The sequence below is a fragment of the Physeter macrocephalus genome, unplaced genomic scaffold, assembly GCF_002837175.3.
Source record: "Physeter macrocephalus isolate SW-GA unplaced genomic scaffold, ASM283717v5 random_342, whole genome shotgun sequence".
NCBI lineage: Eukaryota > Metazoa > Chordata > Mammalia > Artiodactyla > Physeteridae > Physeter > Physeter macrocephalus.
The window spans coordinates 57,899-75,000 of record NW_021145563.1 but is presented as its reverse complement, the minus strand read 5'-3'; the positions used below and the strand labels follow the sequence as shown (position 1 = coordinate 75,000).

The 17,102-nt window shown below is 58.2% G+C and overlaps 1 protein-coding gene across 7 annotated transcripts; it reads right to left on the bottom strand.

Annotated features, from left to right (window-relative positions):
- Nucleotides 1–29: 29 nt before the first annotated feature.
- Nucleotides 30–16,453, bottom strand: LOC102987186 (rap guanine nucleotide exchange factor 3). 7 transcript variants are annotated; one of them, XM_055082775.1, is made up of 18 exons: nucleotides 16,324–16,453; nucleotides 15,645–15,857; nucleotides 9,167–9,220; nucleotides 8,974–9,080; nucleotides 8,642–8,763; nucleotides 8,334–8,502; nucleotides 7,638–7,722; nucleotides 7,314–7,374; nucleotides 7,127–7,203; nucleotides 6,784–6,930; nucleotides 6,121–6,233; nucleotides 5,741–5,829; nucleotides 5,358–5,436; nucleotides 5,001–5,151; nucleotides 4,840–4,922; nucleotides 3,945–4,002; nucleotides 1,283–1,364; nucleotides 30–1,002 (listed from the first exon to the last, which is right to left on the bottom strand). In XM_055082775.1, exons 1-18 carry the CDS (start codon nucleotides 16,327–16,329, stop codon nucleotides 782–784), a joined length of 1,917 nt encoding a protein of 638 aa, XP_054938750.1. In that variant the 5' UTR covers nucleotides 16,330–16,453; the 3' UTR covers nucleotides 30–781. The 7 variants fall into 7 exon arrangements, 6 of the variants coding, with proteins under 6 accessions (XP_054938750.1, XP_028340736.2, XP_054938751.1 ...); XM_028484935.2 differs by having other exon boundaries at nucleotides 3,963–4,002; XM_055082776.1 differs by lacking the exon at nucleotides 4,840–4,922 and having other exon boundaries at nucleotides 5,001–5,144.
- Between the last annotated feature and the right edge of the window lie 649 nt (nucleotides 16,454–17,102).

Below are 17,102 nucleotides of genomic sequence, written 5' to 3'. Positions count from 1 at the left end.
TGGACAACAGTGGTTTTTAATGTCCCAAGCTCTCCAAAGGCAGGTCTTAATAATCCTCGTGTTGCCATATTCCGAGCACCAACTTTATGCTGGGTCCCATGCTAACAGCTTTAAACACAGTAGCTTATTTAATAGCCACAGCAGTCCTATGTGATAGGTACAGCTACAGTGCTCATTCGACAGACGAGGAAACCGAAGTTCACAGAGGTTAAACAACTTGCCCAGGATCACACAGCTAGTAAGCAGTGGGTCTGGGATTCCAGCTCCGATCTGGGAGTCCACAGTCTAGGCTCTTAACCATCAAGCTGCTCTATCTTACCTGCCACGGTACCTCTACCTCCTAACACACTGCTGGCCCACAGCTGGCCCTCAAAGATGACTACAGACTAAATGAGCAACTACCCGAATTCAAAGGCTGTCGACGCTCTCACTGTGTGAACTTGGGAAAATCACTGAACCCCTTTGAGCTTAAGTAATTTGTCTAATTTAGATATTGATTCTAATATCTAATTTAGCTCATTTATCCTCACAATTCCTCTCTGAAGCAGGCACTCTTTTCGTCCCCATTTTACAGATGATGAAACAGAGCACAGAGAGATTAAGCATCCTGCGCAGGGACAGAGAGAAGGGAGCCAAAGGGCAGAAGTCAAATGCAGGCAGCAGGCTCCAGAGTTCATGCTCTTCAGCACCACATGCAAAGCACTTCGAAGAGGTGTAATAAACCTCCCAATAAATGCTAACCATCATTAACATGATAAAGATAATAAAGATGATGATAATCTTAATTCGGGGGATGGGCACGGCTCTGAGGGGGTCCCCTCCCTTGGGGCCACCCTACCCAGAGACACAACTCACCGCCCGCAGAGTTCACCTTCACCAGCACCTGCCCCTTAGTCCAGCCGTCCTCCTGGGCCAATGCCGCCATCACCTCTCTCACTGAGGCCGTCACAGGCAGCTGCAGGGTCAGCACCGAGTGGTCCGGCCGGCAGATGTCATAGGGGACTGTAGAGGAAGGCTGGCTGAGCTGGGGGGGCGCTGCTTGGTCTCCCCACCCCAGGAGGGAGAGGGCAGTGACTGCAGCGGAGGGAGGGTCCCTAGGAGGCGGGCAAGGGCGCTACGGAGTAGCCTGGGTGGGTGGGAGGCCCTGAGCCAAGGAGAGGGGGAGCCTGGAACAGAGACCCCAAGGAGCACTGCATGCCATCCTCGGCCAGGCGCCCCAAGGTCAAGAGTGATGACAGTAGGGTTCTAGCTATGCACTGGCTGGCTCGGACAGACCACCAACCTTTGTCCCCGACTCGGATGGCACAGTTGCTGCTGGGGAGAGGTTCATCCTGGCTGGGGAGCCAAACAGGCATGTTCCAGGCCTGAGAGGGAGAGAAAGTAAGGCCGGGAGGACACAGGAGAACATGCAGGGACGGGGAGGGGCCTCTGTCACCAGGAGCATGGCACCCGCGGGGCACGCACACCACCCTCAGGCTCTGCTTGGTCCACGAATCTGGGCCAGGTAAGGCGCTGGGGACTGAGGCTCCTGGAGGAGACAGAGCAAAGTCTGTGCCCCTCTACGTGTGTGTTACCCCCTCTACCAGATGGGTCTAGAATTGCTCTAATACAAACACACCTCAGCTGTTGATCTCGGTTTTTTCCTCCTTCAGCTACCATTTGCTATTTGCTACATGCCAGGCTAAGTACAGGCATATTTTAAGTATCTAAATAGTCACAAAAGCCCTTTGACAAAATATTATTATCCCCATTTTATAGATGAGATCAGTGAGGCTCAGAGAGGTTAAGTAACATACCCAAAGCAACACAGCTGCTAAGTGGCCCAGCTGGAATCCTAATCTGTCGCCTGCGTCCCCCCACACACACACCCCACTCTTGTCCACCAGCACTCAACTGTGTCGGCTGCCCCGTCACCCCACAACCCTTCCTCCATGACCCCACCACAGTGGGCTGCTGGGGAGCCCCTGCTGGCCAGAGGCCTCCCTCGCACAGCTCCTCTGCCCACCGACCACTCTTTCCAGTTCTTGTACTGACTCTCTACCTGCTCTGAAGGTGGCAGATCAGGTTCAGACCTTGGTTCATGGCTCTTCCCTGGATTTCCAGACCTCTGCGCTCCCCTCCGAGCTCCTCCCAGCCTCACGCACCCTCCCACCCCAACCCACCCCCCCCCGCAGATGGAAGACTCTTAAAACCGTACCACTGAGCACTGAATTTCCTTCCAAGCCCTGGTCTCAAATGCCTCCTGGATCCTCCCGTGTCTGTGCACCATCACCCCAAACTCAACACACCCCTCGGACCCCTCATCCCACCTCCTAGGCTACTTTTCGGCCATTCCCCTGGGTTCACGGCGCCTGCTGCCCAACCCCCACTTCCCCACGGCACGGCATCTAGTTCTGGGGTCTCCGTGTGCCCCCCTCCCCAGCCCAGGCCAACCCCAGGGTCCACCAGCCCGTGTGTTGCCTCACTCTTTATCTACTAAAACGGCCCAACTATTCTCTGCCAGCCTCACCTCTCAGGTGCCTCCCTCTCTCCCACTCCCATCTGCCTGACCAGAGCCAGATTAAGCTTCCTATCAAGGCTTCCAGGCCATCACTGTCTACTGGATAAAGCGCAGGCTCCTCAGCTGACCTATTCAATACACAAATCTGATCTTGTCAATCCTTGGCTCAGACACCTTCAATGGCTCACACTGCTCTGGGGACAAAGGCCAGGCCCCTTACCGTGGCCCACGGGGTCGGGGGTGGGGGCGGCCCCACCTGCTCTGGCCCCTGCCCGCCTCCCCCCCTCTCCTCCAGGCTCCATTAGGAGGTGGGCTCCCTTCCCCCTCACACCCGCCTGCAGCCTCTTCTCCCTCCACCCTCACTCCCTGCTGCTCTCGGACCCAGCGATCGCTTCTCCCTGACCCTGACCCGGAGTCAGCCCTCCCCTTCCGGTCTCCAGAGACCCCTGTCTTTGCCCTTATACAGCATGAGATTGCCCTGCAGCCCCGTCCCTCGCTTCACTGCAAGCCCCTCGAGGCCAGGGTGGGTGGCTCCCCCGGCCCCCTACGGCACCCTCGGCACCTAGCGCAGTGCCCGCCGGCCGTTCCCTGAGTGGCAACCACAGGCTGGGGAGACAGAGGTCAAGGCCCTTCACGCGGGCATTCTACCGGGACATGACAGACACCAACAGACAATAAGCAAGTAGACAAAAAAGAAGACAATTCCACTGGGATAATGCCTTGAGGAAAACCATAGAGGACACCTTGGAGGGGAGCTGGTGGGAGAGGGGCCAGCAGGTAAGGGCAGGAGACTGAGGAGGGGCTGAGCTTCACCTTTAGCCGAAAAGGAGCCTGCGAGGAGGAGGGGGGAGCAGGATGAGGTGGGAGAAGCAGCTGGGCACTGCAGGCCCAGGTGAGGCATCTGGGTGTTATTCCCAATGTATGAGTCCCCCCAGCCAGCCCCAACTTACCTTCCCAGCCCCTTCCACCCCATTCCTCAAATCTCGTGCCGGTCACGGCTCCTCCTCCTGCTTCCCCCGCAGCCCACGGCTGGAATGGCTCTGAGATCTCAGCCTGCCTTCCTCTGGGCTCCCTGCACTAGCCCCCAGGAACCCCTGGGCTTCCGAGACTACCCCCAGGCACCACCCCTCACCTCCCAGGTGGGAACTGCTAACTGGCTCTAACAGTGAGCATGAATCACCTCCAAAATGGAATAAAAGCCCCCTGGCTTGGGGGGGCGGGGGGAGCAGTGACCTTAGACCTCTGTGTCTCCCTGCAGGGCCTGGCCCCAGCGCCACATGCAGCCCGAGCTCCATGAACACCTATCCCAGACCCAGGGATGTGCCTGGGGCCGACAGGGGACGGGGGGCTTCCCACGCAGAGCCCCTCGGGTAGGGGCCAAAGGAGGGGCCCGGTGGTCCCTGGAGGAGTGGGGACAGCTGGGGCCCTGCAGAAGCGAGAGGACCTCATTCGGGGCAGACACCTTCATCTGCGGAGATGCGTTCCCACAGCCATTTTCCAACCTGTGGAGCAAGAGAGAAGGGAGGTGAGACTGGCGGGCAGGGCCCACTGCAGGCAGGATAACACGGGGTCAAGAGCAGAGAGGACGACACGGGCTCTGGATTCTACCCGCCCTCACCAGAGGCTCAGAGGTTTGCAGATTTGGTGAGGATCAAAGATTTGGTGAGACAGGCAAGACTTGAAATCCAGCCCCTGGATCCTGTGATTTTCCCAGGCCAGCAAGGGAGGGAAAGAGAGCTCAAGGGAGAAAGGCACGCGGTGTCAGGGCAGGCAGCCTGCACAGGAGCTCTCCCTGGACCTCAGCTGCCCCCATGGGATGCCTGGGAGGGCGGGAAGGTCTCGGAGGGCGAGGTAAATGCTAGGCTAGGTAAACGCTAGGAAATTGACCGGGCTGGCCGGCAGGAGCTGGCACCAAGGGTGCTTGATAATAATTAGGCGGCAGTGAGCACAGCAGGTGTGCTGGGGCTAGAAGGATGACACACGAATGACTGCGGGCTGCATGCGCATGGAGGAGCACGTGATGGGAGGGTAAGCAGCAAGGGGACGGGTAAGAACACTAACTGAAATGAGCAAGACTAGACAAGTGAGCACAGCATGCCCTGCGCTGCACTCTGCAGGTGCAATGGGGGGTAGGTATTCTCCCAGTTTTACAGACAAGAGCTGAAGCCCTAGGAGGGTGTGGCGGGGGCGGGGCGGTGAGAGTAATGGGCTCAGGGCGGCATAGCTACAGTGGTACAGCCCGGATTTAAGCCACATGTTTGACCCCAGAGGTGGCGCTCTCCAACCCCGCTGCGCTGCCCGTCCCGCAGGTGACAAGTTAACTTGAGCCAAAGCATCACCTGTGGTGTCGCCGCCTCTCTGGCCACTGCTCCCGCAGCAGGTTGCTAAGCCGGGCATCCCTGCTCACCAGGTCTGACAGTTTCTGGGAGGAGCCAAGGTTCACTGAGACTCCATGTCCACCCCGGGCAGCCTGGTCCAGCCCTGCCTCACTCCCAGGTACCTGGAGGAAGCTGGTGGCCACAGGGTCGGTGTGGAGCATGGGGCCGTACAGGGCCACCCACTGGCTGACCAGCCGCAGGATCTGTTGTCTCTTGTTGCAGATGTAGGTGCTGCACTCCTGCTCGCTGCCTCCCGCGGGCTCCGCGTGGAAAGTGGGCACCAGTCAAGGGAACCACAACATCCAACCAGACCACCCACCACACCTTGGGCAAGGGAGGGGCAGGATGCCCAGAGCCCACGCACAAGCTGGGCCTGGCATGATGCTGGCACTTTGGAGGGTTCGGCACAGCCATGATACGAGGGATTCCTTCTTCCCACTCCACACACCATCCTAAATCCCCTGGGGCTGGAAGGATATTGGTGCAGGAGGGCAGCGCAAAGCTGGGCAGTCGGCATGAAGACACTGTGGGTCAGGAGGAAGTCGCTGAGGAATGTCTCTGTAGGGCAGGGACAGGGGACAGGTGGGGGCTTCAGCGGTCAAGTCTACTGAGCACAAGTATATGCACAGCTGGAGCATCCCTTTCCCCAATCCCACCACAGGCAAGGGACCAGCGATGCCCAATCCCTGTCACTGCGCTTCCCACCCAAACCAAGAACACAGGAATGCAAACTTCCCGTCAACTGACCAAATGGACCAAACTAGCACCCGATGAGGTCAGACGGCAGGGTGCCTGGCCCTCTCCCATGCTGTGCTGACCACCCAATGAGTCAGAGAGCAGTCAGGGTATCTCCTGCCCCTACCTGTTGGGTCATGAGCACTGGAATCAGGCCGCATGGCCTCCAACAGAAGTTCTAGGATCTTCTCCGGGGTGCCAGACATCACTATATACCTAGCAGAAGCAGCCAGTCCATAGCACTTATGCCACGACTCCCCTTCCCACAGCCGGGGCAGACATCAATAATCAATCATATCACTCCTCCCTATTTGCCAGCCCTCTCTCACCTTGGGGTGGAGGGGGCACCAACTCAGGGGATGTCTCTAAGTCCCTGGAAGCCTCTCCACCCCCAGGTGGCCAGAGGGCAGGGGTATGACACGGGGAAGGGAGTAAAGCCTGGGAAATGGAAGGAGAGAAGGTGGGCAAGAGAGATGGTATGGAGAGGGAGCATGGTGGGTATGTTACCGGTTCCTGCCTGGGGTTGGGGGACGAGAAGGGCCAGTGCCCTGAGAGGTTCTCTCCAGCACCAACACCACTTTGCCATGTTCCTCCAGCCTCATGGTCTTTGCTTCCACATCCTGGAGAACAAGCCAACACCCAGTGCTCAACATACACCATGACTCCTTTCCCCACCCTAGAGTTTCTCCCTCTCCCTCCCCCATTCCAAACTCTGAACCCCACAAGGCTCCCACAGGGACCCTCAGCCCTTCTCCCACTCCATTCAGTGCCCATGACCTTGGTTTTTACCCCCACTCCCACCCCTGCCCAGCACCCAGCCTGAGCCCCTCCTCCACCGCATCCCTCCCAGGGCTCCCTCCGTGGATCCCACTCTCCATTATGCTGCATCCCCTTGCACCCTAGACCCCCAACCCTCTGTAACCCCACCCCCCTGGTCTCCCACCCGAGCCGGGGTCCCCAGGGCTCGCTGACCCTCCTCAGAATGCTCTGCACCTCCTCACACACGCAGGGCTGGGCTGCCACCTGCGGCCATCGCCCCGAGCTTCTCCACCCTCGACCTCTCCTTGATCCTTAAAGGCTCTCTCTGGTCTTTACTCTTTGCCCCACACCACTTCTCCAGAGACGTGTCCCGGTCACGTCCCCTGCCCTCCCCACCCCCAGCAATGGCACCTTGATGATACGGTTGAAGTCCTGCTTGTCCACGCGAAGAAAATGACAGTTGTCTTCTCGCAGGATGATGGTGGCTGCCCGGGGTGCGTCGTTCACCAGAGCCAGCTGTCCAAAGTCGTCACCCTCATGCAGTGTGGTCACCAGGCCCTGCAGCCAGGCCTGAGTCACAGCCCAGCCCAGCCGCCCAGCCCTTGCCGGGACAGACCCATGGCGGACAGAGCCACCAAAGCAGGAGGAGACCTGGGAGATCGGCAGCCTTGGGTCCACTAAAGGCACTGCCCATGAGGTCAAGGACCAGAGAGCAGTTACCCCCCAGGGGGCTGGACATGGAGGGAAGACTCACCTTGCCGTGGGTCACCACATTGACAGATCCCTTCCAGATGATGTACCACGAGGTGCCCTTGTCCCCCTGGCTGAACACTGAGAGAAGCACAGATCAGACACGCCTCCAGGGACCCACCACTTCTTCCCTGTGGCCTCCGCCCCTGTCCAGGCCCCTGGTGCCCAGCTTCCCATCCCGTCTGACTTACACACGGTCCCTGCCTTGCTGTGCGGTTCAAAGAGCAGAACTGCCGCTAATTCCCGCTTCACCTGTGGGCGGGGAGAGGAGGGTCAATGAGGTGAGTTCAGGGGAAGAGGAACCATGTGGGGAGGTTATAGGTCCAAAGCCACAAGTGCTCAGGGGACAGAGGTGTAGTTAGGTCAGGTGACCCGGGACTCAGCAGGAGACAAAGCAAGGGGAAGAAACGGGCAAAGAGAGGCAGAACGGGAGGGGAATGTCTTCCGGCCCAGCAGTGGCCACAGGGAAGGCAGGTTTGGGGGTGGCGAGGGCAGGGCTGGGTCGGGGGACCGACCGAGTTGGAGAGGTGGGCCACGGCCTTGATGTGCAGCAGCTCCTCAAAGATGAGGTCCAGCTCCTCGTCTGTGCGCTGACCGGGGCTGCGGGCACAGGACGGCGGGGAAGAAGTGATGAACCGTGGGCCCAAGGCCGAGAGCGGGAAGCCACCACGTCCACCAAGCTTGGGCCTGGGCCAGCCTGTGCCCCAGCAGTGGCTGTTTATCAATAATGGGCCAGCCTTCACCGGGAGCACACCGTGTACCAGACACTGGGCCACGCGCTTTACACGCATTACTTCATTCCACCCTCACGACAACCCCATGACGTGGGTATTGTTATCCTTTGACTGGAGAGGGAGCCGGCATGGAGAGGCCCAAGGTCACCAAGCTAGTAGCCAGTGGAACTGGAATTTGAACGCACACCTGCCGGCGGATTCCAAAGCCCTCCGTCTCTCTGCATCGCAGAGTGGGCAGGGTCTTCGGAGGCCACGTGTCCCACAGCCTCAGTTACAGAGGAAGGGCCATGTTCAGAGGGGGAAGGAGGGCTCGAGATCACACAGCAAGTCCATGGCGGAATGCAGACCAGAGCTCAGGCCTCTGGTCCAGCCAGGGTCCCTTCCCTCCACAAAAAGTAAGGGACCACCCCGTCAGAGGGGAAACAGAAACTACCGAGTCCGAGAGCAGGGCCGCGAGATGCAAGGCACCCGACTTACGGCTTTCGAAGTGCCACCGTGAGCAGGGCGTCAGGCCCCCGCTGGGAGAGCAGGGCCAGAGCCTCAACGAACTCCTCCTCCAGCTCATGGATGCCTGCAGGCTCTGGCTCCGACCCGGGGAAACGGTAGAATTGGGTATCTCGATCCTGGAAGGCCCAGTCGTGTTTCACTGGGGGGCAGAGGCCCAGGCGTGGGGGAGGAGAGGAAATTGAGGCCACGTGGGTATGAGGCCCCTGCTGCAATGCCCACCAGAGGCCTGCTCCCCAGGACTGCCCAGCCCCGGGCACCCACCCAGGGCTAGGGCTCACCATGACAGAGGGCACCTTCATCCAGCAGCACCTGGCAGATTCCTACGGCTTGGCTCCGGGAATGGACCCCCAGCCCCAGGGCCAAGATCCCATCCACCAGTTCCCGGCCAGAGCAGCATTGCCTGGGAGGTGAAGGGGACAGGGAAGAGGAAGGAGACTCAAATGGCAGGACGGGAGAAGCGAGAGGGAGGAACACTCCATCTGAAAGGCACCTTCCTAGTCTAGAAGCAGGGCTGGGCCCAGGTGCCTGGACAGAGTGAAAGGGAAAGAAAACAGGGGGTGGGGAGGGTTTGGAGGGGATGGGCAAGGAGATAGCCAAGGCCACTACTCACCGGTGGAGTCGGAGGTGGTACTTTCGGTCTCGGATGAGGTTGGGGCAGGTGGCCAGGAGATGCCGATGCAGCTGCCTCCCAGCCCTCAGCACCCGCTCCGTGGAGGCCTGGGGCAGGGAGAGGCACAGCTGCCTCAGGCCCTGAAGCCCTGGCTGGGCTGCCGCCTCCCAGCTCCACCCCTCGTGGCCTGTACCTGCTCGAGGCTCACGCTGAAATCCAGGGACTCCTCGCTGTTGGTGAGTGGCGTCTGAGAGCAGTGGGAGGGTCTGAGTGTTAGTGCCAGGCCTTTCAGCCAGCTCTCAGATGCCCACCCCGTCACTCCCAGCCCCTGCCCAGTCCCCGATTCCAGGCGTCCACTTAGCTACTCTTTCAACAAATACGCACTGAGCACCCCCATATGCCAGGCATGCGCCTCACGCCCGCCCTGCTGCCCCATCACCAGACCCTTGTCTTCCTTCCTGGCTCCAGCGGTGCATCCCCACAGATGAGATCCCAGTTCTGCTTACTCAGGGCCCAGGTGTGCCCAGGCTCCCAGGTAAAGTGCACCGTGTAGGGAAGGGGCACAGTGGAGCCAGGGGGGAGCATGAGGACATGAGATAAGAAGGCCAGGGAGAGGCCAGAAAGTGAGCAGCTCGGGAGGCCTGGAGTCCCAAGGCCTGCTCCCAAGCCAGGGTCAGTCCCCAATCACAGGGCCCTGGGCGAGACTCCTGCCCTCTGTGGGCCTCGGTGCAGACTGGTAGTTAAAAATACAAACCCTGGGGCTTTCCTCGTGGCGCAGTGGTTGAGAATCTGCCTGCCAACGCAGGGGACACGGGTTCGAGCCCTGGTCCGGGAAGATCCCACATGCCGAGGAGCAACTAAGCCCGTGCGCCACAACTACTGAGCCCGCGCGTCTGGAGCCTGTGCTCCGCAACAAGAGAGGCCGCGATAGTGAGAGGCCCGCGCACCGCGATGAAGAGTGGACCCCGCTCGCCGCAACTAGAGAAAGCCCTCGCACAGAAACGAAGACCCAACACAGCCAAAAATAAATAAATAAATAAATTTTTAAAAATAAATAAAAAATAAAAATAAATTTATTTAAAAAAAAATACAAACCCTGGAGCCAACTCCTGGATTCAAATCCCTGCTCCTCTGTTTACTAGCAGTGTGACCCTGAATATATGATTTAACCTCTCCCTGCCTATAAATCTATAAAACATGCATAACAACAATTCAGGTTTTAGGAAGGATTATGTGAGTTAATAGAGATCACATGTTTAAAGCACTGCCTGGCATATACATGTAGTTGTATATACATGCTAGTTATTATTACTGATCTGTGAAGCAGAGGGCGGGCTGCCTGCTGGAAAGCCCCTTTCCTCTCCAAGATGCTGCCGCTAGCCCCTAACCCTGTAAGAGTGAGTCAGTCTTGGTAGCACACAGGACAGCTCTGCAAGACAGGGTTTCCGTACAAATCATTCGTGAACGAGGTTTCCCTGCCCTCGGCATCAACTGGGCATCCAGGACTCCTGGGCCTGTGTGCCCTGGGATGTCGGCCATGAAAGCCTCTCATGCCCCTCTTTTCCTGCCACCTGAGAACTGGAATTTGTGGACATCTCTGGACAGGATGCCCTACCCTCTGTGAGCCGTCCCAAAGGCAGGCACTTGAAGTTTACAAAGTATGTCTACCTCCGTGATTTCATCTGATCTCATATAGAATAGGATCAGATGGGAAGTAGGCAGAGCAGGTATTGTCTGTCCTCCCTGACTTAGGGAAAAACAAAAGTCTAGAGGTGAAGTGCCCTTGTAACTCAGACACGCAGCCATACAGCCACGGATAAACTCAAGTTCCTACCAGAAGTGCTCACATTCTTGGTCCCGCTCCACCCACCACACCTGCCTGTTTCCTCTCCCGTCCCGCTTCTCTCTGCTGCTTCCCATCTGCACACAGGGCCTGAAGAGGACCTGGCTGGGGAGCTAGGGTACGACCAGGCCCGGGGCCACAGTCCCCTCCCCTGGTCCCAGCATCTTCCCACTGTGTGCCAGGCAGAGGCCTGAGGTCTGGCGTGCGTAGGTGCCTGGCCCAATGCCGGGTGGAAGTCGCTAGGTGTCCCATAGGTATCCCTGACCCGGTCATGGGGCCCATCCTAGTGCCAGACACAGCCCTGGAGACTTAGTGACAGGAAATGAGGAGGAGGAGGAGGAGGAGCCAAGGAAGGAGGAAGGGCAGGAATTCTACCCAGCCAGCCCCCTGTGTTGGAACAAACAGTACCGAGTGCTAATGACTTGTTGTTGTGCCTGTCAGAGTACCCAGGTGGCCCCAGTCCCTGCCCCAAGTCCCTTCGGTGCCCACGACCCAGGATCCCGCACACACTCCCTTCCTGGTATTCTTGTGACCCCGGAGGGCACATCAGGAGGGGAGGTGTCTGGTCATGTGGCCAGGCTGGTCAAGACTCAGATCTCAGATCCTCAGGCCTTGCTTAAACCACTTCCTGTCCTGCCCCAGGGGATGTGCCCGAGGCTCAGAAGCTGGGGGGCTCTGGCCCATCAGAGCTGAGGAAGGGACCTGAAGGCATCCTTCTTACTTTGCGAGGAAAGCAGGAGCCCAGAGAGATGAAGCAACTTGCCCAGAGTCACACAACTGCTTAGAAATTTAAGATCCTACTGAATAACTCTACCAACGCTGACCCTGAAGTAGGTGTTTGTCTCCTGTTTCACAGCTAGAGAAAAGGAGGCTCAGAGGTTACATAACCTGCCCTGTAAGCTGGTAAACAGGAGGAGCAGGGTTCACACTGTGCCTCTCTGATTCCAAAGCCCATGTTCTTAGCCACCAAACCCTACCATATCCCATGGTGCCTCCGCGGCCCTGTGCTTCCCCCGCCGTGTGCCGTGAAAGCAGAGGTGACAGAGGTGAATTCTGCCCTCAGGAATGTTCCATGGGCAAGGAAGTTTGGAAAATACTGGGTTAGACAAAGTTCCATAGGTTTGTCATCATAGTTCCTCTGGAGCCCTGCCATGTTCCCATGCACCAGGACCTCCTAGGATCAGCGTGGAGGTGCTATTCCGGAGCAGCAGGCAGGTGTGTGGGCTCCGGAGCCAGGCACCTGGGTTCCAATCTTGGCTCTCCATTACCAGCTGGCTGTGTGACCTTGGAATGCTTATAAACCTATCTGTGCTTCAGCTTCCTCACCTGTAACACGGGGTTGATGAAAATAGTACCTATCCCACAGGGTAATTCTAAGGATCAAACGAGTTAAAAGCGTGAAGCATTCGAAGCCATGCCTGCTCTGTAATAACTACTTAGTCAGTGTTAAGTAACTTGATGTAACGTTATTATTTCATGCTGGGCACCTGTCATCTGGACACAGTGCAAGAAATGTTGTGCTTCCGCTGACCCCTGTCCCTGATCTGATAACCCTGAGTGTCAGCTTAGAGGGTTCTCAGCTGGAAAGCAGTGGCTGGTATGGCAGGGGTGAAGGCCCTCGCCCACCGCCTCCTCTCATGTCTGGACAGGAAGGACTCAGGGTGGAAGAGGAGGTCCTAGCTAGCTTCCCTGGCACCAGCACCATGGCCTGCCCCACCCCCGTCACTGAGGGTCAGAGTCGCACTGGAGGGGCAGGCACAGAGCCAGACAGCCATGTTGGGACCCGTCAGACCAGTTCCCTTAGGCCACAGATAGGGTCTCAGGCCAGGGCTGTGCATGATGGGACTGGGAAAGGATGCATGAGTGGGGGTGATGTTTTGGGGTGTCAGTGTTACCATCTGCAGCAATAGAAAGTACAATACGAGCTTGAACTCTGCAGCCAGATCGCCTAGGACCAAAACCCAGCTTTGTCCCTTAGCAGCTGTGTAACCCTAGACCTGTCACTTAGCCTCTCTGTTCTCCTGCTTTCGCATCTATAAAATGAGATGATGGCATTAGTAGCTATCTCACAGGGCTGTTGTGAGATTATTTGATATGACAAAGTAAAGCTCATAATAGCGCCGGGATATAAATACTACACAACGATTAGCTACTACCATGATTTGGACAGGTTGGATGAAAGCATGTTTTCTGAGTTAGAGAATAGAGCCACTTCTCCCAAATAAGTCACTCAAAGAGAAGCATCCCAGGCTTCTCTGAGCTGGTAGGACCCACCAGAGGTCATCCTGATCTTGCCCCTGCCTCTAGACAGATTGGTCCCTCTGTAGGCTCCCGGACATGAGACAAGATCTCATCTCCCCATCATGTTTTCCAAAGGAGATGTTCTTCCATCCTATTCCAGCATCAGCTTTGCCGTGGTTGGTAAGTCCTTTCTGTATCTAACCTCAGGCCCTCCTGCTGTAACCTGCTTTCATTTTCTCTTGTCCTGATCTAGTAGGAACAGAAAGTGCTCTCTTCAGACCTCAGGAGGTTGATGGGTTTCCCCCTTGATTTTCTAAGAGGGGGGCATGGCCTGAATAACTCCCAGCACTGCCCTCCTGGGTCTCTGGGCCCCACTTCCTTTCAACATCCACCCTTCACCCTGTGTGTGCACACTCCCTGCCGGGTACTTGTTCCAAGTGAGCCCCTCCTCAGCCAAAGGCATCATCCAGAGAAGAGAGGTATAGCTCACAGGTACCCAGAGTCTCTTAAACACAGACGCCCCCTTGATTTTCTAAGAGGGGGGCATGGCCTGAATAACTCCCAGCACTGCCCTCCTGGGTCTCTGGGCCCCACTTCCTTTCAACATCCACCCTTCACCCTGTGTGTGCACACTCCCTGCCGGGTACTTGTTCCCTCAAGTGAGCCCCGGACTTGAGGACATGGGGAGGAGGAAGGGTAAGCTGGGACGAAGTGAGAGTGGCATGGACGTATATACACTACCAAGGTAAAGTAGATAGCTAGTGGGAAGCAGCCGCATAGCACAGGGAGATCAGCTCGGTGCTTTGTGACCACCTAGAGGGGTGGGATAGGGAGGGTGGGAGGGAGGGAGACGCAAGAGGGAAGAGATATGGGGACATATGTATATGTATAACTGATTCACTTTGTTATAAAGCAGAAACTAACACGCCATTGAAAAGCAATTATGCTCCAATAAAGATGCTAAAAAACAAAAAACAAAAACACAGACACAAGGGGCTGAAACCACCTCTCACCCCCCACTCAACAGAGATGGTCCTCAGGAGAGGATGTGCCCTGCCTCTAGCGCTGAAAATCTAAGTTCCCTCTAATCACCAACACCCACACATACCTGGCAGGGGAGGGGCTTTGTTTCTGTGCCTCTGACCTCATTTTTTACTCCACTAACCCTCACCCTCACTCTTCCGGCCTCCCCATGCATACCAGCCCTTCAATTCTGGGGGACTGGGGGAGCCAGGAGACAGCCTGGCGGCCTCCTCCACCCCCTCCCAGACTTTGGGTCCCAGGGGATCCTCCAGTGACCTCATTGTCCTGGCACCTGACCTTCCCCCCACTCCCCACCTTGCCTCTACAAGCTGGGAAGGGGACAGGAAATGCACAAGTAATTATAGCCTGAGAGGGAAGGAGGGAGGGAGGGTTCCAGCCCACTGGCTCCAAGCAATAGCTACTGCCAGTGACCTGGGGGATGAGGGGGGCAGAGAGCGAAGCCCAGAGGGAACCCAGCTCCCCTGCCCCCTCCAGAGCATCATCTGGAACAGGACCCAGGCCCATGAGGCCCCTTGTCAGGAAGACCCAGGGAGGGAGGGGTTGGGGGAGAGCTGGGGACTGACACCTAGATTCTCCTCCCGATTCCCATTGCAAGGAGGACCCCATCACCTTGGTGGGCTTCAGTTTTCTCAACCCAGCTTCATATTTTGGTAAATATAAATGGTGGTTGGGTGAGGTAGGAGGAAGGAGGCAGAAAGTGGTGGTCATTCTACTCAAAGGGTTTTGCTGATAAGAGAGGAGCTCTCCCAAGTCCTGCTTTCTCTCTGCCCCTTTGCCCAAGCCCTCTCCCCGCACTCACCTCCACCCTCCACCCAGGCTGGGCACAAGTAATAGACACACCGAATCTCAGGTGAAGAACCAATTAAGTCTGGGTGGCTGGGGAGAGCTTCTCTGCTGATTTGGATCCTGCAACCTTTATCCTGCCCCCCAGCACCCCCACAACCTTCCCCGACAGCCTTTCTCTCTCCTTCATTCTTGCAGCTCCAGAGAGATTCTTCACCGGTAAAGGGAGCTCCGTTCATCTCAGAGCCTCCAAACTTCTCAGAATTCTCCCCTGAGCCCCTCAAAGCCAGATGCCAAGCAATGTTCACATGACCACCTCACCCCAAGATCCAAAAGCAGACTCGATGCAGTTCAGCCCTCACTAAAGGAGAATGTCGTCACGGTGATGTTTAAAAAACAGTAACCAAGCTTACCTCACCCCCCACACTTGACCTGGCCCCTAGTATTTCAAACATGCCTCCCACCACCACCTGGAGAACACGCAAGCACCTAACTCAAGGCACACAGAGGTGACAACTAAATGACAATCCCTTTACCCCTCCCCTCATGCCTGAATGGGGGGACTTGGGCACCACGTGCACATGCAGTGCAGCTGTGTGAGCCACCCACACACTGCAGCCAAGCTGCCTGACCCACTGTCCACCCCAGTTGTCCCCCTCATGCCCCCAGAGCAAGCTGGGCCACCAGCAGTATGCCCGTTCTTCCTATCAGGGCCCCCTCCAGCCCTGGTGCCTGGCCCGGGCAGGGGATGGGCACTCACCCAGCGAAGGCCCTGGATGCAGCTGGGGCGCTGGTGCTCAAGAAGCAGCTGGTAGGAGCAGCTTCGGGACCGATGCATCCTCCTCAGCACCATGTTGAGCAGCGTCCCCTCCGGCACCACGTCCGGGAGCCCTCCCACCAGCGGTGCTCCCAGAACTGAGCTGTCCTCCACAGCCAGGCCCACCTGCCAGCGGCTTTCACCCGGCCAGCCCACCTGTGACGGGAAGAGGAAGGCAGACAGCCATGAGGCCGGGCCTGGGGCAGCTGGACCAAGGCACAACTGCCCCAGGCAGAACCACTTCCTTAGAGTCCTCTGGACTGGTCAGGCGGAGGTGCTGCATCCCTGCCAGGAGCCGGGGGAGGGACAGGAAGACCTTCACTGGGGCCTGCCGGTCTGGCGCACTTAGGGGTCTCCAGCTGGCGCACCAGAGATCAGGTCCTTCTTCCCGGTCTTCTGGGGAATTCTGCCCCACTCCACTGCCCATGGCCCTGCAGGGATCTCCACCAACTCCCGGTATGAGACTGTGGACTCTGGATCCCCCAGAAATGCAGCTTCAGCTCAAACCATTCGTTTCTCCACCTTCCTCACTCCTGACCAAGCCTCTCTCTCCCACCCCAACTCCCCGACCCTGTCAGCTTCCTATCCTGCCCCTCCTCCCCCCTAACCCCATCGTACCCACCTTCATATTCCTCCTCAAGCTCGCACAGCCGTGCAGCCTCTAGCAAAAGGCGGGGGGTGACGGGAGCCCCCGGGAGCCCCCCTCCCCCCCCCGCCAACAGCGAGCCCCTGCTGTAAGTCCCAGGCGAAGTGAGCAGGCCAGTTCCTGGCTGGACCCGCTGCCAGGGCAGCCCGAGCCAGGATGGGTTGAGAGGCTCCTCTTGGGTGGGGGGAAAGCTGGGGGCTTGAGTGGGGGTGTTCCCCCACCCCCAGCGACAAGGAGCCCCAAGCCTCCCCTCCGTCCCAGACGAAAGAGCCAGCTGGCACCGGGCGCTGAAGCGAGGCTGCAGCTGGCACTGGTCCGGGCGGGAGCTGTCACACCCCCTGCGCGGCCCGCCCTCTTCCCTTCCCGGGATGGACCGGGAGGACGGGGAGGACGCGCCAGGCCTTACAGTAGGGAAGGGGGCGGGCACGGGCGGGGGGCGGAGTCCCGAGCCCAGGGTGAGCCGAGCCGGCGGGAGCCCGGGCCCCGAGAAACCCCGGCGGGCGGGAGCGGCCTTGGATTGCGAGCCGGTGCCGCGGCGGCGGGGGTGTCGGGCTAGGGGCTGCGGGCCGCTACACCGGCCGCCACGTGGCCGGGAGGAGAAATGCAAACAAGGAAACCGGGGGAAGGGGGAAGTGGGTGAGTCATTGCGGCCCCACCCGGGAGGGAAATCCGGGCTGGGGCCGCTTCCCGGCCGGCCGGGGGCCTCCGGCCTCCTGTTTCGGTTCAGGGTCTCGAACAGGCCGGGGGAGGAATGG

What these genes read in the sequence shown, in the direction of transcription:
- LOC102987186 (XM_055082775.1), bottom strand. An exon ending in ATGTGGTGACCCACGGCAAG is followed by an intron (nt 6,931 to 7,126) that starts GTGAGTCTTCCC and finishes GCCTGGCTGCAG; the next exon opens with GGCCTGGTGACCACACTGCA. An exon ending in CATCCGAGTCGGGGACAAAG is followed by an intron (nt 1,003 to 1,282) that starts GTTGGTGGTCTG and finishes CTTCCTCTACAG; the next exon opens with TCCCCTATGACATCTGCCGG.